The sequence below is a fragment of the Ranitomeya imitator genome, chromosome 6 (genome assembly GCF_032444005.1).
Source record: "Ranitomeya imitator isolate aRanImi1 chromosome 6, aRanImi1.pri, whole genome shotgun sequence".
NCBI lineage: Eukaryota > Metazoa > Chordata > Amphibia > Anura > Dendrobatidae > Ranitomeya > Ranitomeya imitator.
Genome location: NC_091287.1, coordinates 879,936 through 903,241, shown reverse-complemented (window position 1 = coordinate 903,241; position 23,306 = coordinate 879,936). Strand labels below are relative to the sequence as shown.

General features: G+C 57.7%; 1 protein-coding gene across 2 annotated transcripts in view; it reads left to right on the top strand.

Moving 5' to 3' along the window:
- The first annotated feature begins 3,291 nt into the window (after positions 1 to 3,291).
- ABCF2 (ATP binding cassette subfamily F member 2) overlaps positions 3,292 to 23,306 on the top strand; it is a 54,260-nt gene continuing 34,245 nt past the window's right edge. The window contains exons 1-4 of one of the 2 annotated variants that reach the window (XM_069729031.1): positions 3,292 to 3,542; positions 11,346 to 11,519; positions 15,628 to 15,840; positions 17,248 to 17,430. In XM_069729031.1, coding sequence (XP_069585132.1) covers positions 11,381 to 11,519; positions 15,628 to 15,840; positions 17,248 to 17,430 — 535 coding nt within the window. In that variant the 5' untranslated portion in view covers positions 3,292 to 3,542; positions 11,346 to 11,380. The remainder of the gene's footprint in view (positions 3,543 to 11,345; positions 11,520 to 15,627; positions 15,841 to 17,247; positions 17,431 to 23,306) is intronic. The other variant, XM_069729032.1, reaches the window with a different exon arrangement.

The following is a 23,306-nucleotide window of genomic DNA, read 5'->3' as shown; positions in this document are numbered from 1 at the left end:
GAAGGCAGGACCGCACGTGTCAGCTTAGATACAGCACGGAGCAGGCAGGACCGCACGTGTCAGGCTTAGATACAGCACAGAGCAGGCAGGACCGCACGTGTCAGCTTAGATACAGCACGGAGCAGGCAGGACCGCACGTGTCAGCTTAGATACAGCGCGGAGCAGGCAGGACCGCACGTGTCAGCTTAGATGCAGCAGGAGCAGACAGGACCGCACGTGTCAGCTTAGATACAGCAGGAGCAGACAGGACCGCACGTGTCAGCTTAGATACAGCACGGAGCAGGCAGGACCGCACGTGTCAGCTTAGATACAGCGCAAAGCAGGCAGGACCGCACGTGTCAGCTTAGATACAGCGCGGAGCAGGCAGGACCGCACGTGTCAGCTTAGATACAGCGCGGAGCAGGCAGGACCGCACGTGTCAGCTTAGATACAGCAGGAGCAGGCAGGACCGCACGTGTCAGGCTTAGATACAGCACAGAGCAGGCAGGACCGCACGTGTCAGGCTTAGATACAGCACGGAGCAGGCAGGACCGCACGTGTCAGCTTAGATACCGCACGGAGCAGGCAGGACCGCACGTGTCAGCTTAGATACAGCGCGGAGCAGGCAGGACCGCACGTGTCAGCTTAGATACAGCAGGAGCAGACAGGACCGCACGTGTCAGCTTAGATACAGCACGGAGCAGGCAGGACCGCACGTGTCAGCTTAGATACAGCGCAAAGCAGGCAGGACCGCACGTGTCAGCTTAGATACAGCGCGGAGCAGGCAGGACCGCACGTGTCAGCTTAGATACAGCGCGGAGCAGGCAGGACCGCACGTGTCAGCTTAGATACAGCAGGAGCAGGCAGGACCGCACGTGTCAGGCTTAGATACAGCACAGAGCAGGCAGGACCGCACGTGTCAGGCTTAGATACAGCACGGAGCAGGCAGGACCGCACGTGTCAGCTTAGATACCGCACGGAGCAGGCAGTGCCGCACGTGTCAGCTTAGATACAGCGCGGAGCAGGCAGTGCCGCACGTGTCAGCTTAGATACAGCGCGGAGCAGGCAGGACCACACGTGTCAGCTTAGATACAGCACGGAGCAGGCAGGGCCGCACGTGTCAGCTTAGATACAGCACGGAGCAGGCAGGACCGCACGTGTCAGCTTAGATACAGCGCGGAGCAGGCAGGACCGCACGTGTCAGCTTAGATACAGCAAGCAGCAGGCAGGACCGCACGTGTCAGCTTAGATACAGCAGGAGCAGGCAGGACCGCACGTGTCAGCTTAGATACAGGACGGAGCAGGCAGGACCGCACGTGTCAGGCTTAGATACAGCACGGAGCAGGCAGGACCGCACGTGTCAGCTTAGATACAGCAGGAGCAGGCAGGACCGCACGTGTCAGCTTAGATACAGCACAGAGCAGACAGGACCGCACGTGTCAGCCTAGATACAGCACGCAGCAGGCAGGACCGCACGTGTCAGGCTTAGATACAGCGCGGAGCAGGCAGGACCGCACGTGTCAGCTTAGATACAGCGCGGAGCAGGCAGGGCCGCACGTGTCAGCTTAGATACAGCGCGGAGCAGGCAGGACCGCACGTGTCAGCTTAGATACAGCACGGAGCAGGCAGGACCGCACGTGTCAGGCTTAGATACAGCACGGAGCAGGCAGGACCGCACGTGTCAGCTTAGATACAGCACGGAGCAGGCAGAACCGCACGTGTCAGCTTAGATACAGCACGGAGCAGGCAGGACCGCACGTGTCAGCTTAGATACAGCGCGGAGCAGGCAGGACCGCACGTGTCAGCTTAGATACAGCACGGAGCAGGCAGGACCGCACGTGTCAGGCTTAGATACAGCACGGAGCAGGCAGGACCGCACGTGTCAGCTTAGATACAGCACAGAGCAGGCAGGACCGCACGTGTCAGGCTTAGATACAGCACGGAGCAGGCAGGACCGCACGTGTCAGCTTAGATACAGCACGGAGCAGGCAGGACCGCACGTGTCAGCTTAGATACAGCACGGAGCAGGCAGGACCGCACGTGTCAGGCTTAGATACAGCACGGAGCAGGCAGGACCGCACGTGTCAGCTTAGATACAGCACGGAGCAGGCAGAACCGCACGTGTCAGCTTAGATACAGCACGGAGCAGGCAGGACCGCACGTGTCAGCTTAGATACAGCACGGAGCAGGCAGAACCGCACGTGTCAGCTTAGATACAGCACGGAGCAGGCAGGACCGCACGTGTCAGGCTTAGATACAGCACGGAGCAGGCAGGACCGCACGTGTCAGCTTAGATACAGCACGGAGCAGGCAGGACCGCACGTGTCAGCTTAGATACAGCACGGAGCAGGCAGGACCGCACGTGTCCGGCTTAGATACAGCACGGAGCAGGCAGAACCGCACGTGTCAGCTTAGATACAGCACGGAGCAGGCAGGACCGCACGTGTCAGCTTAGATACAGCGCGGAGCAGGCAGGACCGCACGTGTCAGGCTTAGATACAGCACAGAGCAGGCAGGACCGCACGTGTCAGCTTAGATACAGCACGGAGCAGGCAGGACCGCACGTGTCAGGCTTAGATACAGCACAGAGCAGGAGGACCGCACGTGTCAGCTTAGATACAGCACGGAGCAGGCAGGACCGCACGTGTCAGCTTAGATACAGCACGGAGCAGGCAGGACCGCACGTGTCAGCTTAGATACAGCACAGAGCAGGCAGGACCGCACGTGTCAGCTTAGATACAGCACAGAGCAGGCAGGACCGCACGTGTCAGCTTAGATACAGCACGTAGAAGGCAGGACCGCACGTGTCAGCTTAGATACAGCACGGAGCAGGCAGGACCGCACGTGTCAGGCTTAGATACAGCACGGAGCAGGCAGGGCCGCAAGTGTCAGCTTAGATACAGCACGGAGCAGGCAGGACCGCACGTGTCAGCTTAGATACAGCACGGAGCAGGCAGGGCCGCAAGTGTCAGCTTAGATACAGCACGGAGCAGGCAGGACCGCACGTGTCAGCTTAGATACAGCACGGAGCAGGCAGGACCGCACGTGTCAGCTTAGATACAGCACGGAGCAGGTAGGACCGCACGTGTCAGCTTAGATACAGCACGGAGCAGGCAGGACCGCACGTGTCAGCTTAGATACAGGCGGCATCTGTGAGTGTCGCCGTTTGCGCAGCCGCAGACGTGCTGGAGCCTCCCGTGTAGCGCTCACACGTCGCCCATGCGCTCTCCGACTGCGTATACCAGCCACACCCTCTAACCCAGCCACGCCCACATCTGTCATCAGCTGGGCCACGCCTCCATTTGCTCCGTCAGTAAGAATACGCCCCACTAGAGTTTACGGCTTATTAACGGCAGCCGCGGCGCACTCTGGGAAATGTAGGAAGTTACAACAATTTGCTAAAGTAAATGCAACATCTAAACTACATTATCCATAATACCCTGCGTGTACCCCACCGGCATTTGAGTAAGGAGCGCGCTGATTGGACGGAGAGCCGGCGACACGTGGGGAAGAGTGCGAGGCAAATACCGGGAGACGCGCAGAGAGGTGATCGACGGCCTGAGGTGAGGAAGAGCGAGAACCGGGGAGAAAGAGGGAAAGAACCGGGGAGAAAGAGAGAGGGAACCGGGGAGAAAGAGAGGGAGGAAGAGAGAGGGAACCGGGGAGGAAGAGAGAAAGAACCGGGGAGGAAGAGGGAGAGAACCGGGGAGAAAGAGCGAGAACCGGGGAGGAAGAGCGAGAACCGGGGAGGAAGAGAGAGGGAACCGGGGAGAAAGAGAGAGGGAACTGGGGAGGAAGAGAGGGAGGAAGAGAGAGAACCGGGGAGAAAGAGCGAGAACCGGGGAGGAAGAGAGAGGGAACCGGGGAGAAAGAGAGAGAGAACCGGGGAGGAAGAGCGAGAACCGGGGAGGAAGAGAGAGGGAACCGGGGAGAAAGAGAGGGAGGAAGAGAGAGGGAACTGGGGAGGAAGAGCGAGGGAACCGGGGAGAAAGAGAGGGAGGAAGAGAGAGGGAACCGGGGAGAAAGAGAGAGGGAACCGGGGAGAAAGAGAGGGAGGAAGAGAGAGGGAACCGGGGAGAAAGAGAGAGGGAACCGGGGAGAAAGAGAGAGGGAACCGGGGAGAAAGAGAGGGAGGAAGAGAGAGGGAACCGGGGAGAAAGAGAGAGGGAACCGGGGAGAAAGAGAGAGGGAACCGGGGAGAAAGAGAGAGGGAACCGGGGAGAAAGAGAGAGGGAACCGGGGAGAAAGAGAGAGGGAACCGGGGAGAAAGAGAGGGAGGAAGAGAGAGGGAACCGGGGAGAAAGAGAGAGGGAACCGGGGAGAAAGAGAGAGGGAACCGGGGAGAAAGAGAGAGGGAACCGGGGAGAAAGAGAGAAAGAACCGGGGAGAAAGAGAGAGGGAACCGGGGAGAAAGAGAGAGGGAACCGGGGAGAAAGAGAGAAAGAACCGGGGAGAAAGAGAGAGGGAACCGGGGAGGAAGAGAGAGGGAACCGGGGAGAAAGAGAGAGGGAACCGGGGAGAAAGAGAGAGGGAACCGGGGAGAAAGAGAGGGAGGAAGAGAGAGGGAACTGGGGAGGAAGAGCGAGGGAACCCGGGAGAAAGAGAGGGAGGAAGAGAGAGGGAACCGGGGAGGAAGAGCGAGGGAACCGGGGAGAAAGAGAGGGAGGAAGAGAGAGGGAACCGGGGAGAAAGAGAGAGGGAACCGGGGAGAAAGAGAGAGGGAACCGGGGAGAAAGAGAGAGGGAACCGGGGAGAAAGAGAGGGAGGAAGAGAGAGGGAACCGGGGAGAAAGAGAGAGGGAACCGGGGAGAAAGAGAGAGGGAACCGGGGAGAAAGAGAGAGGGAACCGGGGAGAAAGAGAGGGAGGAAGAGAGAGGGAACCGGGGAGAAAGAGAGGGAGGAAGAGAGAGGGAACCGGGGAGAAAGAGAGAGGGAACCGGGGAGAAAGAGAGAGGGAACCGGGGAGAAAGAGAGGGAGGAAGAGAGAGGGAACCGGGGAGAAAGAGAGAGGGAACCGGGGAGAAAGAGAGAGGGAACCGGGGAGAAAGAGAGAGGGAACCGGGGAGAAAGAGAGAAAGAACCGGGGAGAAAGAGAGAGGGAACCGGGGAGGAAGAGAGAGGGAACCGGGGAGAAAGAGAGAGGGAACCGGGGAGAAAGAGAGAGGGAACCGGGGAGAAAGAGGGAGGGAACCGGGGAGAAAGAGAGGGAGGAAAAGAGAGGGAACCGGGGAGAAAGAGAGAGGGAACCGGGGAGAAAGAGAGAGGGAACCGGGGAGAAAGAGAGAGGGAACCGGGGAGAAAGAGAGAGGGAACCGGGGAGAAAGAGAGAGGGAACCGGGGAGAAAGAGAGAAAGAACCGGGGAGAAAGAGAGAGGGAACCGGGGAGAAAGAGAGAGGGAACCGGGGAGAAAGAGAGAGGGAACCGGGGAGAAAGAGAGAGGGAACCGGGGAGAAAGAGAGAGGGAACCGGGGAGGAAGAGAGAAAGAACCGGGGAGAAAGAGAGAGGGAACCGGGGAGAAAGAGAGAGGGAACCGGGGAGAAAGAGAGAGGGAACCGGGGAGAAAGAGAGAGGGAACCGGGGAGAAAGAGAGAGGGAACCGGGGAGAAAGAGAGAAAGAACCGGGGAGAAAGAGAGAGGGAACCGGGGAGAAAGAGAGAGGGAACCGGGGAGAAAGAGAGAGGGAACCGGGGAGAAAGAGAGAGGGAACCGGGGAGAAAGAGAGAGGGAACCGGGGAGAAAGAGAGAGGGAACCGGGGAGAAAGAGAGAGGGAACCGGGGAGAAAGAGAGAGGGAACCGGGGAGAAAGAGAGAAAGAACCGGGGAGAAAGAGAGAGGGAACCGGGGAGAAAGAGAGAAAGAACCGGGGAGAAAGAGAGAGGGAACCGGGGAGAAAGAGAGAGGGAACCGGGGAGAAAGAGGGAGGAAGAGAGAGGGAACCGGGGAGGAAGAGAGAAAGAACCGGGGAGGAAGAGAGAGAGAACCGGGGAGAAAGAGAGAGGGAACCGGGGAGGAAGAGCGAGAACCGGGGAGGAAGAGAGAGGGAACCGGGGAGGAAGAGCGAGAGAACCGGGGAGAAAGAGAGGGAGGAAGAGAGAGGGAACCGGGGAGGAAGAGAGAAAGAACCGGGGAGGAAGAGCGAGGGAACCGGGGAGAAAGAGAGAAAGAACCGGGGAGGAAGAGAGAGGGAACCGGGGAGAAAGAGAGAAAGAACCGGGGAGAAAGAGAGAGGGAACCGGGGAGAAAGAGAGAGGGAACCGGTGAGAAAGAGAAAGAACCGGGGAGAAAGAGAGAGGGAACCGGGGAGAAAGAGAGAGGGAACCGGGGAGAAAGAGAGAGAGAACCGGTGAGAAAGAGAGAGGGAACCGGTGAGAAAGAGAGAGGGAACCGGGGAGGAAGAGAGAGGGAACCGGGGAGAAAGAGAGAGGGAACCGGGGAGAAAGAGAGAGGGAACCGGTGAGAAAGAGAGAGAGAACCGGGGAGGAAGAGAGAGGGAACCGGGGAGGAAGAGAGAGGGAACCGGGGAGAAAGAGAGAGGGAACCGGGGAGGAAGAGAGAGGGAACCGGGGAGGAAGAGAGAGGGAACCGGGGAGGAAGAGAGAGGGAACCGGGGAGGAAGAGAGAGGGAACCGGGGAGGAAGAGAGAGGGAACCGGGGAGGAAGAGAGAGGGAACCGGGGAGGAAGAGAGAGGGAACCGGGGAGGAAGAGAGAGGGAACCGGGGAGGAAGAGAGAGGGAACCGGGGAGGAAGAGAGAGGGAACCGGGGAGGAAGAGCGAGGGAACCGGGGAGAAAGAGAGGGAGGAAGAGAGAGGGAACCGGGGAGGAAGAGAGAAAGAACCGGGGAGGAAGAGCGAGGGAACCGGGGAGAAAGAGAGAAAGAACCGGGGAGAAAGAGCGAGAGAATCGGGGAGAAAGAGAGAGGGAACCGGGGAGGAAGAGGGAGGGAACCGGGGAGGAAGAGGGAGGGAACCGGGGAGGAAGAGAGAGGGAACCGGGGAGAAAGAGAGAACCGGGGAGGAAGAGAGAGAGAACCGGGGAGAAAGAGAGAGAGAACCGGGGAGAAAGAGAGAGGGAACCGGGGAGAAAGAGAGAGAGAACCGGGGAGGAAGAGAGAGGGAACCGGGGAGAAAGAGAGAGGGAACCGGGGAGAAAGAGAGAGGGAACCGGGGAGGAAGAGAGAGGGAACCGGGGAGGAAGAGCGAGAGAACCGGGGAGAAAGAGAGGGAGGAAGAGAGAGGGAACCGGGGAGGAAGAGAGAAAGAACCGGGGAGGAAGAGCGAGGGAACCGGGGAGAAAGAGAGAAAGAACCGGGGAGAAAGAGAGAGGGAACCGGGGAGGAAGAGGGAGGGAACCGGGGAGGAAGAGGGAGGGAACCGGGGAGGAAGAGGGAGGGAACCGGGGAGGAAGAGAGAGGGAACCGGGGAGGAAGAGAGAGGGAACCGGGGAGAAAGAGAGAACCGGGGAGGAAGAGAGAGAGAACCGGGGAGGAAGAGAGAGGGAACCGGGGAGGAAGAGCGAGAGAACCCGGGAGAAAGAGAGAGGGAACCGGGGAGAAAGGGCGAGAACCGGGGAGAAAGAGGGAGAGAACCGGGGAGGAAGAGAGAGGGAACCGGGGAGGAAGAGGGAGAGAACCGGGGAGAAAGAGAGAGGGAACCGGGGAGAAAGAGCGAGAACCGGGGAGAAAGAGAGAAAGAACCGGGGAGAAAGAGAGAGGGAACCGGGGAGAAAGAGAGAGAGAACCGGTGAGAAAGAGAAAGAACCGGGGAGAAAGAGAGAGGGAACCGGGGAGAAAGAGAGAGGGAACCGGTGAGAAAGAGAGAGGGAACCGGGGAGAAAGAGAGAGAGAACCGGGGAGGAAGAGAGAGGGAACCGGGGAGGAAGAGCGAGGGAAAGAACCGGGGAGAAAGAGAGAGGGAACCGGGGAGAAAGAGCGAGAACCGGGGAGAAAGAGCGAGAGAACCGGGGAGAAAGAGAGGGAGGAAGAGAGAGGGAACCGGGGAGGAAGAGAGAAAGAACCGGGGAGGAAGAGCGAGGGAACCGGGGAGAAAGAGAGAAAGAACCGGGGAGAAAGAGAGAGGGAACCGGGGAGGAAGAGGGAGGGAACCGGGGAGGAAGAGGGAGGGAACCGGGGAGGAAGAGGGAGGGAACCGGGGAGGAAGAGAGAGGGAACCGGGGAGGAAGAGAGAGGGAACCGGGGAGAAAGAGAGAACCGGGGAGGAAGAGAGAGAGAACCGGGGAGGAAGAGAGAGGGAACCGGGGAGGAAGAGAGAGGGAACCGGGGAGGAAGAGCGAGAGAACCCGGGAGAAAGAGAGAGGGAACCGGGGAGAAAGAGAGAGGGAACCGGGGAGAAAGGGCGAGAACCGGGGAGAAAGAGGGAGAGAACCGGGGAGGAAGAGAGAGGGAACCGGGGAGGAAGAGGGAGAGAACCGGGGAGAAAGAGAGAGGGAACCGGGGAGAAAGAGCGAGAACCGGGGAGAAAGAGAGAAAGAACCGGGGAGAAAGAGAAAGAACCGGGGAGAAAGAGAAAGAGAACCGGGGAGAAAGAGAGAGGGAACCGGGGAGAAAGAGAGAGAGAACCGGTGAGAAAGAGAAAGAACCGGGGAGAAAGAGAGAGGGAACCGGGGAGAAAGAGAGAGGGAACCGGTGAGAAAGAGAGAGGGAACCGGGGAGAAAGAGAGAGAGAACCGGGGAGGAAGAGAGAGGGAACCGGGGAGGAAGAGCGAGGGAAAGAACCGGGGAGAAAGAGAGAGGGAACCGGGGAGGAAGAGAGAGAGAACCGGGGAGAAAGAGAAAGAACCGGGGAGAAAGAGAGAGGGAACCGGGGAGAAAGAGAGAGGGAACCGGGGAGAAAGAGAGAGGGAACCGGGGAGAAAGAGAGAGGGAACCGGGGAGAAAGAGAGAGAGAACCGGGGAGAAAGAGAGAGGGAACCGGGGAGGAAGAGAGAGGGAACCGGGGAGAAAGAGGGAGAGAATCGGGGAGAAAGAGAGAGGGAACCGGGGAGAAAGAGAGAGGGAACCGGGGAGAAAGAGAGAGGGAACCGGGGAGAAAGAGAGAGGGAACCGGGGAGAAAGAGAGAGGGATCCGGGGAGGAAGAGCGAGGGAACCGGGGAGAAAGAGGGAGAGAACCGGGGAGGAAGAGAGCGAGAACCGGGGAGGAAGAGAGCGAGAAGCGGGGAGAAAGAGAGAGGGAACCGGGGAGGAAGAGAGAGAGAACCGGGGAGGAAGAGAGAGGGAACCGGGGAGGAAGAGAGGGAACCGGGGAGGAAGAGAGAGGGAACCGGGGAGAAAGAGGGAGAGAACCGGGGAGGAAGAGGGAGAGAACCGGGGAGGAAGAGCGAGGGAACCGGGGAGGAAGAGCGAGGGAACCGGGGAGGAAGAGCGAGGGAACCGGGGAGGAAGAGAGGGAGGGAACCGGGGAGGAAGAGAGGGAACCGGGGAGGAAGAGAGAGAGAACCGGGGAGAAAGAGGGAGAGAACCGGGGAGGAAGAGCGAGGGAACCGGGGAGAAAGAGAGAAAGAACCGGGGAGAAAGAGAGAGGGAACCGGGGAGGAAGAGGGAGGGAACCGGGGAGGAAGAGGGAGGGAACCGGGGAGGAAGAGGGAGGGAACCGGGGAGGAAGAGAGAGGGAACCGGGGAGGAAGAGAGAGGGAACCGGGGAGAAAGAGAGAACCGGGGAGGAAGAGAGAGAGAACCGGGGAGGAAGAGAGAGGGAACCGGGGAGGAAGAGAGAGGGAACCGGGGAGGAAGAGCGAGAGAACCCGGGAGAAAGAGAGAGGGAACCGGGGAGAAAGAGAGAGGGAACCGGGGAGAAAGGGCGAGAACCGGGGAGAAAGAGGGAGAGAACCGGGGAGGAAGAGAGAGGGAACCGGGGAGGAAGAGGGAGAGAACCGGGGAGAAAGAGAGAGGGAACCGGGGAGAAAGAGCGAGAACCGGGGAGAAAGAGAGAAAGAACCGGGGAGAAAGAGAAAGAACCGGGGAGAAAGAGAAAGAGAACCGGGGAGAAAGAGAGAGGGAACCGGGGAGAAAGAGAGAGAGAACCGGTGAGAAAGAGAAAGAACCGGGGAGAAAGAGAGAGGGAACCGGGGAGAAAGAGAGAGGGAACCGGTGAGAAAGAGAGAGGGAACCGGGGAGAAAGAGAGAGAGAACCGGGGAGGAAGAGAGAGGGAACCGGGGAGGAAGAGCGAGGGAAAGAACCGGGGAGAAAGAGAGAGGGAACCGGGGAGAAAGAGCGAGAACCGGGGAGAAAGAGGGAGAGAACCGGGGAGGAAGAGAGAGAGAACCGGGGAGAAAGAGAAAGAACCGGGGAGAAAGAGAGAGGGAACCGGGGAGAAAGAGAGAGGGAACCGGGGAGAAAGAGAGAGGGAACCGGGGAGAAAGAGAGAGGGAACCGGGGAGAAAGAGAGAGAGAACCGGGGAGAAAGAGAGAGGGAACCGGGGAGGAAGAGAGAGGGAACCGGGGAGAAAGAGGGAGAGAATCGGGGAGAAAGAGAGAGGGAACCGGGGAGAAAGAGAGAGGGAACCGGGGAGAAAGAGAGAGGGAACCGGGGAGAAAGAGAGAGGGATCCGGGGAGGAAGAGCGAGGGAACCGGGGAGAAAGAGGGAGAGAACCGGGGAGGAAGAGAGCGAGAACCGGGGAGGAAGAGAGCGAGAAGCGGGGAGAAAGAGAGAGGGAACCGGGGAGGAAGAGAGAGAGAACCGGGGAGGAAGAGAGAGGGAACCGGGGAGGAAGAGAGGGAACCGGGGAGGAAGAGAGAGGGAACCGGGGAGAAAGAGGGAGAGAACCGGGGAGGAAGAGGGAGAGAACCGGGGAGGAAGAGCGAGGGAACCGGGGAGGAAGAGCGAGGGAACCGGGGAGGAAGAGCGAGGGAACCGGGGAGGAAGAGAGGGAGGGAACCGGGGAGGAAGAGAGGGAACCGGGGAGGAAGAGAGAGAGAACCGGGGAGGAAGAGAGAGAGGGTACCGGGGAGGAAGAGAGGGAACCGGGGAGGAAGAGAGAGAGAACCGGGGAGAAAGAGGGAGAGAACCGGGGAGGAAGAGCGAGGGAACCGGGGAGGAAGAGCGAGGGAACCGGGGAGGAAGAGCGAGGGAACCGGGGAGGAAGAGAGGGAGGGAACCGGGGAGGAAGAGAGGGAGGAAGAGAGGGAGGGAACCGGGGAGGAAGAGAGGGAGGGAGAACCAGAGAAGACACTGGAAAAAGAGAGAGAACCGGGGAGGAGGCTGATGGAAGGAGGGAATGTGGAGGACACGGTTTCTGGGGGACGTGTGGGGGGTCGTGGGCTTCTGCGGTTGTCTCCATGTTGCCCCTCATTCTCCTGTCAGTCGCTCCATGGAGTCGTTTCTGATCCTCCATACTCTCCCCCCAGGCTTCTCGGAGTGTCTGACCCCCTGATCTGCAGACATGCCTTCTGACCTGGCTAAGAAAAAAGCGGCCAAGAAAAAGGAGGCCGCTAAGGCTCGGCAGAGGCCCAAGAAAGACAATGGAGAGGTTGGCCCTGAGGAGGCCGAGCAACAGCCTGTGAACGGTACTGTCACCCCCGGTCAGTATCTTCTGGATGCTCCTCGGGATGCTTGGTTTGAGGAACAGAGGATGTCAGGAGCAGCACAGAGGATGTCAGGAGCACGTGGACCCTGTGTGAGGACAGGATGAATGTGGTATAGTACAGGACACAGCAGCACAGAGGATGTCAGGAGCACATGGACCCTGTGTGAGGACAGGATGAGTGTGGTATAGTACAGGACACAGCAGCACAGAGGATGTCAGGAGCACGTGGACCCTGTGTGAGGGCAGGATGATTGTGGTATAGTACAGGGCACAGGAGCACGTGGACCCTGTGTGAGGGCAGGATGAGTGTGGTATAGTACAGGACACAGCAGCACAGAGGATGTCAGGAGCACGTGGACCCTGTGTGAGGGCAGGATGAGTGTGGTATAGTACAGGACACAGCAGCACAGAGGATGTCAGGAGCACGTGGCCCCTGTGTGAGGGCAGGATGAATGTGGTATAGTACAGGACACAGCAGCACAGAGGATGTCAGGAGCACGTGGACCCTGTGTGAGGGCAGGATGAATGTGGTATAGTACAGGGCACAGCAGCACAGAGGATGTCAGGAGCACGTGGACCCTGTGTGAGGGCAGGATGAATGTGGTATAGTGCAGGGCACAGCAGCACAGAGGATGTCAGGAGCACGTGGCCCCTGTGTGAGGGCAGGATGAATGTGGTATAGTACAGGACACAGCAGCACAGAGGATGTCAGGAGCATGTGGACCCTGTGTGAGGGCAGGATGAGTGTGGTATAGTACAGGACACAGCAGCACAGAGGATGTCAGGAGCACGTGGACCCTGTGTGAGGGCAGGATGAGTGTGGTATAGTACAGGACACAGCAGCACAGAGGATGTCAGGAGCACGTGGACCCTGTGAGGGCAGGATGAATGTGGTATAGTACAGGACACAGCAGCACAGAGGATGTCAGGAGCACGTGGACCCTGTGTGAGGACAGGATGAATGTGGTATAGTACAGGACACAGCAGCACAGAGGATGTCAGGAGCACGTGGACCCTGTGTGAGGGCAGGATGAATGTGGTATAGTGCAGGACACAGCAGCACAGAGGATGTCAGGAGCACGTGGACCCTGTGTGAGGGCAGGATGAATGTGGTATAGTGCAGGACACAGCAGCACAGAGGATGTCAGGAGCACGTGGACCCTGTGTGAGGGCAGGATGAATGTGGTATAGTGCAGGACACAGCAGCACAGAGGATGTCAGGAGCACGTGGACCCTGTGTGAGGGCAGGATGAATGTGGCATAGTACAGGACACAGGAGCACGTGGACCCTGTGTGAGGGCAGGATGAATGTGGTATAGTGCAGGACACAGCAGCACAGAGGATGTCAGGAGCACGTGGCCCCTGTGTGAGGGCAGGATGAATGTGGTATAGTACAGGACACAGCAGCACAGAGGATGTCAGGAGCACGTGGACCCTGTGTGAGGGCAGGATGAATGTGGTATAGTGCAGGACACAGCAGCACAGAGGATGTCAGGAGCACGTGGACCCTGTGTGAGGGCAGGATGAATGTGGCATAGTACAGGACACAGGAGCACGTGGACCCTGTGTGAGGGCAGGATGAATGTGGTATAGTGCAGGACACAGCAGCACAGAGGATGTCAGGAGCACGTGGACCCTGTGTGAGGGCAGGATGAATGTGGTATAGTGCAGGACACAGCAGCACAGAGGATGTCAGGAGCACGTGGCCCCTGTGTGAGGGCAGGATGAATGTGGTATAGTACAGGACACAGCAGCACAGAGGATGTCAGGAGCACGTGGACCCTGTGTGAGGGCAGGATGAATGTGGTATAGTACAGGACACAGCAGCACAGAGGATGTCAGGAGCACGTGGACCCTGTGTGAGGGCAGGATGAATGTGGTATAGTACAGGACACAGCAGCACAGAGGATGTCAGGAGCACGTGGACCCTGTGTGAGGGCAGGATGAATGTGGTATAGTGCAGGACACAGCAGCACAGAGGATGTCAGGAGCACGTGGCCCCTGTGTGAGGGCAGGATGAATGTGGTATAGTACAGGACACAGCAGCACAGAGGATGTCAGGAGCACGTGGACCCTGTGTGAGGACAGGATGAATGTGGTATAGTACAGGGCACAGCAGCACAGAGGATGTCAGGAGCACGTGGACCCTGTGTGAGGACAGGATGAATGTGGTATAGTGCAGGACACAGCAGCACAGAGGATGTCAGGAGCACGTGGACCCTGTGTGAGGGCAGGATGATTGTGGTATAGTACAGGACACAGCAGCACAGAGGATGTCAGGAGCACGTGGACCCTGTGTGAGGACAGGATGAATGTGGTATAGTACAGGGCACAGCAGCACAGAGGATGTCAGGAGCACGTGGCCCCTGTGTGAGGGCAGGATGAATGTGGTATAGTACAGGACACAGCAGCACAGAGGATGTCAGGAGCACGTGGACCCTGTGTGAGGGCAGGATGAATGTGGTATAGTACAGGACACAGCAGCACAGAGGATGTCAGGAGCACGTGGACCCTGTGAGGGCAGGATGAATGTGGTATAGTACAGGACACAGCAGCACAGAGGATGTCAGGAGCACGTGGACAATGTGTGAGGGCAGGATGAGTGTGGTATAGTGCAGGACACAGCAGCACAGAGGATGTCAGGAGCACGTGGACCCTGTGTGAGGGCAGGATGAATGTGGTATAGTGCAGGACACAGCAGCACAGAGGATGTCAGGAGCACGTGGACCCTGTGAGGGCAGGATGAATGTGGTATAGTACAGGGCACAGCAGCACAGAGGATGTCAGGAGCACGTGGACCCTGTGAGGGCAGGATGAATGTGTTATAGTACAGGACACAGCAGCACAGAGGATGTCAGGAGCACGTGGACCCTGTGTGAGGGCAGGATGAATGTGGTATAGTACAGGACACAGCAGCACAGAGGATGTCAGGAGCACGTGGACCCTGTGTGAGGGCAGGATGAATGTGGTATAGTACAGGGCACAGCAGCACAGAGGATGTCAGGAGCACGTGGACCCTGTGAGGGCAGGATGAATGTGGTATAGTACAGGACACAGCAGCACAGAGGATGTCAGGAGCACGTGGACCCTGTGAGGGCAGGATGAATGTGGTATAGTACAGGACACAGCAGCACAGAGGATGTCAGGAGCACGTGGACCCTGTGAGGGCAGGATGAATGTGGTATAGTACAGGACACAGCAGCACAGAGGATGTCAGGAGCACGTGGCCCCTGTGTGAGGACAGGATGAATGTGGTATAGTACAGGACACAGCAGCACAGAGGATGTCAGGAGCACGTGGACCCTGTGAGGGCAGGATGAATGTGGTATAGTACAGGACACAGCAGCACAGAGGATGTCAGGAGCACGTGGACCCTGTGAGGGCAGGATGAATGTGGTATAGTACAGGACACAGCAGCACAGAGGATGTCAGGAGCACGTGGACCCTGTGAGGGCAGGATGAATGTGGTATAGTACAGGGTACAGCAGCACAGAGGATGTCAGGAGCACGTGGACCCTGTGAGGGCAGGATGAATGTGGTATAGTGCAGGACACAGCAGCACAGAGGATGTCAGGAGCACGTGGACCCTGTGGGAGGTCAGGATGAAGGTGGTATAGTACAGGGCACAGCAGCACAGAGGATGTCAGGAGCACGTGGACCCTGTGAGGGCAGGATGAATGTGGTATAGTACAGGACACAGCAGCACAGAGGATGTCAGGAGCACGTGGATCCTGTGGGAGGTCAGGATGAAGGTGGTATAGTACAGGACACAGCAGCACAGAGGATGTCAGGAGCACGTGGACCCTGTGTGAGGGCAGGATGAATGTGGTATAGTACAGCAGCACAGAGGATGTCAGGATGAATGTGGTATAGTGCAGCAGCACAGAGGATGTCAGGATGAATGTGGTATAGTACAGCAGCACAGAGGATGTCAGGAGCACGTGGACCCTGTGGGAGGTCAGGATGAATGTGGTATAGTACAGCAGCACAGAGGATGTCAGGATGAATGTGGTATAGTGCAGGACACAGCAGCACAGAGGATGTCAGGATGAATGTGGTATAGTGCAGCAGCACAGAGGATGTCAGACTTTTGTTCTCCGCAGATGTGGATGAAGTGACCCGTCAGGTGGAGGAGTTTGAGCTCCGGAAGGCGGAAGCGCGGGCGGTGACGGGGGTCCTGGCCTCCCACCCTAACAGCACAGACGTTCACATCATAAATATGTCTCTGACATTCCACGGTCAGGAGCTGCTGAACGACACAACCGTGGAGCTGAACTCCGGCCGCAGATACGGCCTCATCGGCCTCAACGGGACAGGTGAGCGCTGTGTCCTCCCCATGTCTCGGCCATTCTCTGCCTGCTGGTCGTGGACTGCCCACTCTGTGCCCTCCCCCTGTCTCGGCCATTCTCTGCCCGCTGGTCGTGGACTGCCCACTCTGTGTCCTCCCCCTGTCTCGGCCATTTTCTGCCCGCTGGTCGTGGACTGCCCGCCCTGTGCCCTCCTCCTGTCTCGGCCATTCTCTGCCCGCTGGTCGTGGACTGCCCGCCCTGTGCCCTCCCCCTGTCTCGGCCATTCTCTGCCTGCTGGTCGTGGACTGCCCGCCCTGTGTCCTCCCCCTGTCTCGGCCATTCTCTGCCCGCTGGTCGTGGACTGCCCGCCCTGTGCCCTCCTCCTGTCTCAGCCATTCTCTGTCCGCTGGTCGTGGACTGCCCGCCCTGTGCCCTCCCCATGTCTCGGCCATTCTCTGTCCGCTGGTCGTGGACTGCCCGCCCTGTGCCCTCCCCCTGTCTCGGCCATTCTCTGCCCGCTGGTCGTGGACTGCCCGCCCTGTGTCCTCCCCCTGTCTCGGCCATTCTCTGCCCGCTGGTCGTGGACTGCCCGCCCTGTGCCCTCCTCCTGTCTCAGCCATTCTCTGTCCGCTGGTCGTGGACTGCCCGCCCTGTGCCCTCCCCATGTCTCGGCCATTCTCTGTCCGCTGGTCGTGGACTGCCCGCCCTGTGCCCTCCTCCTGTCTCGGCCATTCTCTGCCCGCTGGTTGTGAACTGCCCGCTCTGTGCCCCCCCCCCTGTCTCGGCCATTCTCTGTCCGCTGGTCGTGGACTGCCCGCTCTGTGCCCTCCTCCTGTCTCGGCCATTCTCTGTCCGCTGGTCGTGGACTGCCTGCTTTGTGCCCTCCTCCTGTCTCTGCCATTCTGTCTCCTTGTCGTGGACTGCCTGCCCTGTGCCCTCCTCCTGTCTCTGCCATTCTCTGCCCGGTTGTCGTGGACTGCCCGCCCTGTGCCCTCCTCCTGTCTCGGCCATTCTCTGCCCGCTGGTCGTGGACTGCCCGCACTGTGCCCTCCTGTCTCGGCCATTCTCTGCCCGCTGGTCGTGGACTGCACGCTCTGTGCCCTCCTCCTGTCTCGGCCATTCTCTGTCTCTTGGTCGTGGACTGCCCGCCCTGTGCCCTCCTCCTGTCTCGGCCATTCTGTCTCTTGGTCGTGGACTGCCCGCCCTGTGCCCTCCTGTCTCGGCCATTCTCTGTCTCTTGGTCGTGGACTGCCCGCCCTGTGCCCTCCTCCTGTCTCTGCCATTCTGTCTCTTGGTCGTGGACTGCCCGCCCTGTGCCCTCCTCCTGTCTTTGCCCGCTGGTCGTGGACTGCCCGCTCTGTGCCCTCCTCTTGTCTCTGCCCGCTGGTCGTGGACTGCCCGCTTTGTGACGTATTTCTCCCCCCCCCCCCCCAGGGAAGTCAATGCTTCTGTCGGCTGTGGGGAATCGTGAGGTGCCGATCCCAGAGCACATTGACATCTATCACCTGACCCGGGAGATGCCCCCAAGTGACAAGACGGCTCTGCAGTGTGTGATGGAAGTGGACCATGAGCGGACCATGCTGGAGAAGGAAGCTGAGCGGCTGGCACATGAAGATGGTAAGCTGCCTACTGTGCCGTGCCCACGCCTCTCCCGCAGCCTCTGATCGTGTTTCGCCCGCCGTCCCTGTTCTGTTGCCCGCTGTCCCTGTGCCCATGCCTCGTCCGCTGTCCCTAAGCTCTCAGCCTCTGCACGTGCCTGTCACGATTCACACCGTGACCGTCACCCCTACGTCACGGGTTGGGGTGACTTTAGGCCAACAGACGGCTATCACATGTGCAGGGGGGCTTATCTTAGTTATCCCTCCACTGCTAACAATGTGATGAGAAAACACACACAAGGCTATTGACCTCTTAGCTTACAGCAGGGGCTTATTCTAGGTATCCCACTGCTTTCAATATACCACAAACTGCAGGGATTTATGTATATCCCGCTTACAGTTCCACTTAACCCTTGCAGCTCTCTGGCGCCCCCTTACTCTCAGGTCAGATTAGGTACTGCACCCTGGGTAATTAGTCGCCAGAAAGGCTGCCTGCTATGTACTGGCTATTGGGCACGCTGCAGCGACGCGGTAAACTACTCCCACTCAGGCAGGAACAATAATTATCAAACCCGCAGTCGCTTCAGCATAACCCAAAAGTCAGCACACTATCGCTGCCACCAGCTTCGATTAAGCGGGTCCGAAGCTAACCCAACACAACAGTAACAGTAGCGTATTTCACTTCAGAAGACTGGGTAAGTTTAGAGCATGGAGAATGAACTAACATATGATATTATATCCCATAAAAAATTAGGCAGTGCTTTATCAAAAATATTTTATAAAGATGTTACAAATGAGACAATTGCAAATATGTATACGGGTAATTATGAAATAAACAGGGATTAAATGAGAAAAAGTAACACTCACATGTTCAAAGCATGGCAGGCAACCAGGCTAGTGCAGTTTTCCATACGTCCCAGTTCATGGGACGTGCTCAGCTCTTCCAGGAAAAGAAGAAGCAAGCAAGCAGGAAGAAGAGACTCCTCAGAGCCTTCCAGACACTTAAAACCTTAAGGCTGTGACATCACAGAAAGGCTGGCTTATCCAGACCCTCCTCTCTCTACATTCTGCCTAAACTTTAAACTATTCTCTCTAATTTCTATAACTTCACTACAAAACATGACAGTCATACCAAACCCATAATTCATCTCGGATTAACGTGCGCATTCTAATGAGATCAAATATGTCCTATCTGGGATACATATTTACAGAGAAAACCCTACTTCTTTACCAGATGGAGTTAGAAGTTCATGTTTACAGCGGATGACAGCTCCGCCGAGTGACGTTAAGGAATATATATTTTTCCTATTTCTAGCTTAAATCGTTTGCCTAATATCTTACAAAAACTAAACAAAGAATCTTTCATGGATCCTCGAAGTTTCTAGTTCACTTATAGCTGGACAAGAGCTTACACAGGAAATGCCGGTCGTAAATACTTTTGCTCTCCGAGCTAGAGGTAATAAACTCTTCTTCCCCCATCTACATTGGCAAAGCAGCTCTTGGCTGAGTGAAAGGGAAGGGGGCTTGTTAGCCCACAGCCTTGAGCAAGAGAAGCTGCTTATATGATATTTCATACCATATCGTGACAGCGCCTGCCGTCCCTGTGCCCTCGCCCGCTGTCCCTGTGCCCTCGCCCGCTGTCCCTGTGCCCTCAGCCTCTGTGCCCATGCCTCGCCTGCCGTCCCTGTGCCCTCGCCCGCTGTCCCTGTGCCCTCAGCCTCTGTGCCCATGCCTCGCCTGCCGTCCCTGTGTCCTCGCCCGCTGTCCCTGTGCCCTCAGCCTCTGTGCCCATGCCTCGCCTGCCGTCCATGTGTCCTCGCCCGCAGCCTCTGTGCTCACGCCTGCTGTCCGTGTCCTCGCTTGCAGCCTCTGTGCTCAAGCCTGCCGTCCCTGTGTCCTCGCCCGCAGCCTCTGTGCTCACGCCTGCTGTCCGTGTCCTCGCTTGCAGCCTCTGTGCTCAAGCCTGCCGTCCCTGTGTCTTCGCCCGCAGCCTCTGTGCTCACGCCTGCCGTCCCTGTGTCCTCGCCCGCAGCCTCTGTGCTCACGCCTGCCGTCCCTGTGTCCCCGCCCGCAGCCTCTGTGCTCACGCCTGCCGTCCCTGTGTCCTCGCCCGCAGCCTCTGTGCTCACGCCTGCCGTCCCTGTGTCCTCGCCCGCAGCCTCTGTGCTCACGCCTGCTGTCCGTGTCCTCGCTTGCAGCCTCTGTGCTCACGCCTGCTGTCCCTGTGTCCTCACCCGCAGCCTCTGTGCTCACGCCTGCCGTCCCTGTGTCCTCGCCCGCAGCCTCTGTGCTCACGCCTGCCGTCCCTGTGTCCTCGCCCGCAGCCTCTGTGCTCACGCCTGCCGTCCCTGTGTCCTCGCCCGCAGCCTCTGTGCTCACGCCTGCCGTCCCTGTGTCCTCGCCCGCAGCCTCTGTGCTCACGCCTGCCGTCCCTGTGTCCCCGCCCGCAGCCTCTGTGCTCACGCCTGCCGTCCCTGTGTCCTCGCCCGCAGCCTCTGTGCTCACGCCTGCCGTCCCTGTGTCCTCGCCCGCAGCCTCTGTGCTCACGCCTGCTGTCCGTGTCCTCGCTTGCAGCCTCTGTGCTCACGCCTGCTGTCCCTGTGTCCTCACCCGCAGCCTCTGTGCTCACGCCTGCCGTCCCTGTGTCCTCGCCCGCAGCCTCTGTGCTCACGCCTGCCGTCCCTGTGTCCTCGCCCGCAGCCTCTGTGCTCACGCCTGCCAAGCCTCCGGCTCCCTCATACGTGGCTCATGTGTTAGTGATACACTTACCGTAGTACAATGTGACCTCCAGCCTCTCGTCACTTTGATACAATAATTGGGATATGTACATAGAACGTAAAACTAATTGTAACCACCCAACACACTGTGCAGGAAATACACAAATAAGCACCAAAATGATGGCAGAAGTGGCTGCAGTGCACACTGGATAGAACACTGGAGCCTAGATGTGAAGACCATAGTGTCCTGCATTGATGTAATAAACATATCGTACCTCACCATGCGATGTCCAGCATATGAGGCCCACGCAGCCTCCCCGTGTCCAGCATATCAGGCCCACGCAGCCCCTGACAAGGGCACGCTGCTGAAACGCGCGTGGGGGAAGTGGCACCATCACATGGCGAGGTACGATATGTTTATTACATCAATGTAGGACACTATGGTCTTCACATCTATGCTCCAGTGTTCTATCCAATGTGTATTGCAGGCGCTTTCTGTGCGCAGAGTCCCGTCATGCAGAGCATTGAGTACTCGGCAGCTGTGCTCTGCAGGTGAGCAGCACATCACGTCCCTCCATGCGCTGCTTACAAGCATAAAGCAGCTGCTGACCTCAGAACAAGATGCTGCAAGGGAGCGCCAGGAAGGTAAGTGTATTAGTGTAGGTTTTTTTTAAATGATTTCTGATTGGGCCATGCATACGAGGACCAGGGTTGGGAGGCTATCCTACCAAGACGCGATTAAAGGGAATCTGTCACCTCATTTTGTCGCTATAAACTATGGCCACCGCCATTAGAGGCTTATCTACATTATTCTGTAATGCATTCTGTAATGCTGTAGATAAGCCCAGATGTATCCTGAAAGATGAGGAAAACAAGTTAGATTGTGCTCACCCCGGTGCGGTTCGGGGCCGATGGGCGTCGCGGGTCCGGTGCCTCCTATCTTCATGCATTACAGAATGCTGTAGATGAGCCCTAATGGCAGCAGCCGCAGTTTATAGCGGCAAAATGAGGTGACAGATTTCCTTTAAAGAGACATTAATATTCACTGCCCTTCACGCCCATGGGCGTGGAATGCAGTGAATATTCATTTCTCATTAGTAGCGGGCACAGGAGTCAGCCGCAACCCGTGTCTCCAGCCTCCTGTGACCCAATGCCCCGCAGATGCTGCTCCCCCTCCTACCCACCACATCCGGACTATGAGACACACTTCCCATTTTCCTCCACATTTTTTGAGTAAAAAAAGTGTCTTGTAGTTCGAAAAATACGATAGACAGCAAGTGGGCACTGTGCGGAGCGTGGGCCACTGTTCTCAGCCCCTCGGCTGACTCGGTCCACGGGCTGCGCTTAGAGGGTCTGCCCTCTCCTGTGGTCCTGGGACTTCCTGGGCAGACTTGGGAGCTGGTAAAATGCAGTGCGGATTGTCAAGGACACGGCTTGGGTACCCGGTTGGCTAGGGTGGTTACCCGGTTGGCTAGGGTGGGTACCCGGGTGGCTACGGTGGATACCCAGTCTGGGCCTAAACACCTGTCTGACTTTGGGGACGTGTTCTCGAGCCCCATAGTCTTTATGACTGCGCCATTAATCTTGTGCCTAAGAGCAGACAATATAATATCTCTGGTCCAGAGACACAGGCCATGAAGGACGACATCGCGGAAAGTTTGGCTAAGGGCAGTCGTCCCACTAGGAACTTATGACCCCAGATATTGGGAATGATTTCAGGGAGGAGAATTCAGTGCAACCCAGAGGGGCGGTGGTAAATATGGGAGGGGCGAGCGAAGGGTTAAAAGTTAGCTACGCACCTTCAGGGTATGTGCACATGTCAGGATTTTCAGCTGCTTTTTACAACACCAGCAAAGCCTGTGATATTTCAGAAATCTCATGCACAGACTGTTTTTTTTGTGTCATCAGGATTTTGTGCTTTGCTGCGTTTTTTGGACACACAGCATGTCACTTCTTTCAGCGTTTTTTTTTTTTTCTCAGCGTTTTCCACCCACTGACTTGAATGGATGGTAGAAAAACACTGGAAACACGCAGGTTGACTTTTCTTGCAACGTATTTGCAGCAGAAAAGTCAAGGACAGCAGGATGTGACGTCACACTCGGCTCTACTACATCTAGATGGCAGCTGCATGATGCATCCGTACAGCCTGTCATCCAGCAGAGCGGACCCCATCCCGTTCACTTGAATCGGGGGTCCGGCATTAGTGTTTGACACGCTGTTAGAAGACAGCGGAGCACTCAGCTGTGATCGCAAGTGTAAACTTCACCTCCGGTCACTGGTGTCAGCTGATGGGACTACTGCGCCCATCATCTGACACCTACAGCCGCTAATTACAGTGACAGCAGCAGCAGCGGATGGCAGTTTTCATCTGCTCCTACGCTATAAATAAAAGAAAGAAAACCGGCGTGGGTTTCCCCCTATTTTTGATAACCAGCCAGACAAAACTCACAGCTGGGGGCTGGTATCCTCAGGCTGGTAAGGGGCCATGGATATTGGCCCCCCAGCCTAACAATAGCAGCCCGCAGCTGCCCAGAGAAGGCACCTCTATTAGATGCGCCAATTCTGGCACTTTGCCCGGCTCTTCCCACTTGCCCTGTAGCGGTGGCATATGGGGTAATATTTCTGGGGTTAATGTCGCCAGTGATATTAGAGGGAACCTGTCACCCCCAAAATCGAAGGTGAGCTGCGGCCACCGGCATCAGGGGCTTATCTCCAGCGTTCTGCCCCGATGTATCCTGAAAGGTGAGAGAAACAGGTTACATTATACTCACCCAGGGGCGGGCAGTCCGATCCGATGGACGTCACGGTCCGGGGCCTCCCATCTTCTTACGATGACGTCCTCTTCTGGTCTTCACGCTGCGGCTCCGACAGCTGAGCAAAGTACTGCAGAGCGCAGGCGCCAGGAAAGGTCAGAGGCCCTCAACAGGACAGATAAAATACGCCGGAGCCGCAGCGTGAAGACAAGAAGACGTCATCATAAGAAGATGGGAGGCCCCGGACTGGACCGCGACGTCCATCGGACCGCCCGCCCCTGGGTGAGTATAATGTAACCTCTTTTTCCAGGACTTCCCTCCTGACAGCACCCTGGAGGACATCCTCCTTCCCTTGCTGGGACAGGAAACACGAGAGTTCAAAAGGTCATGTCCCAGCCCCAATCCTCTGTTTTTCCTGTCCCTGC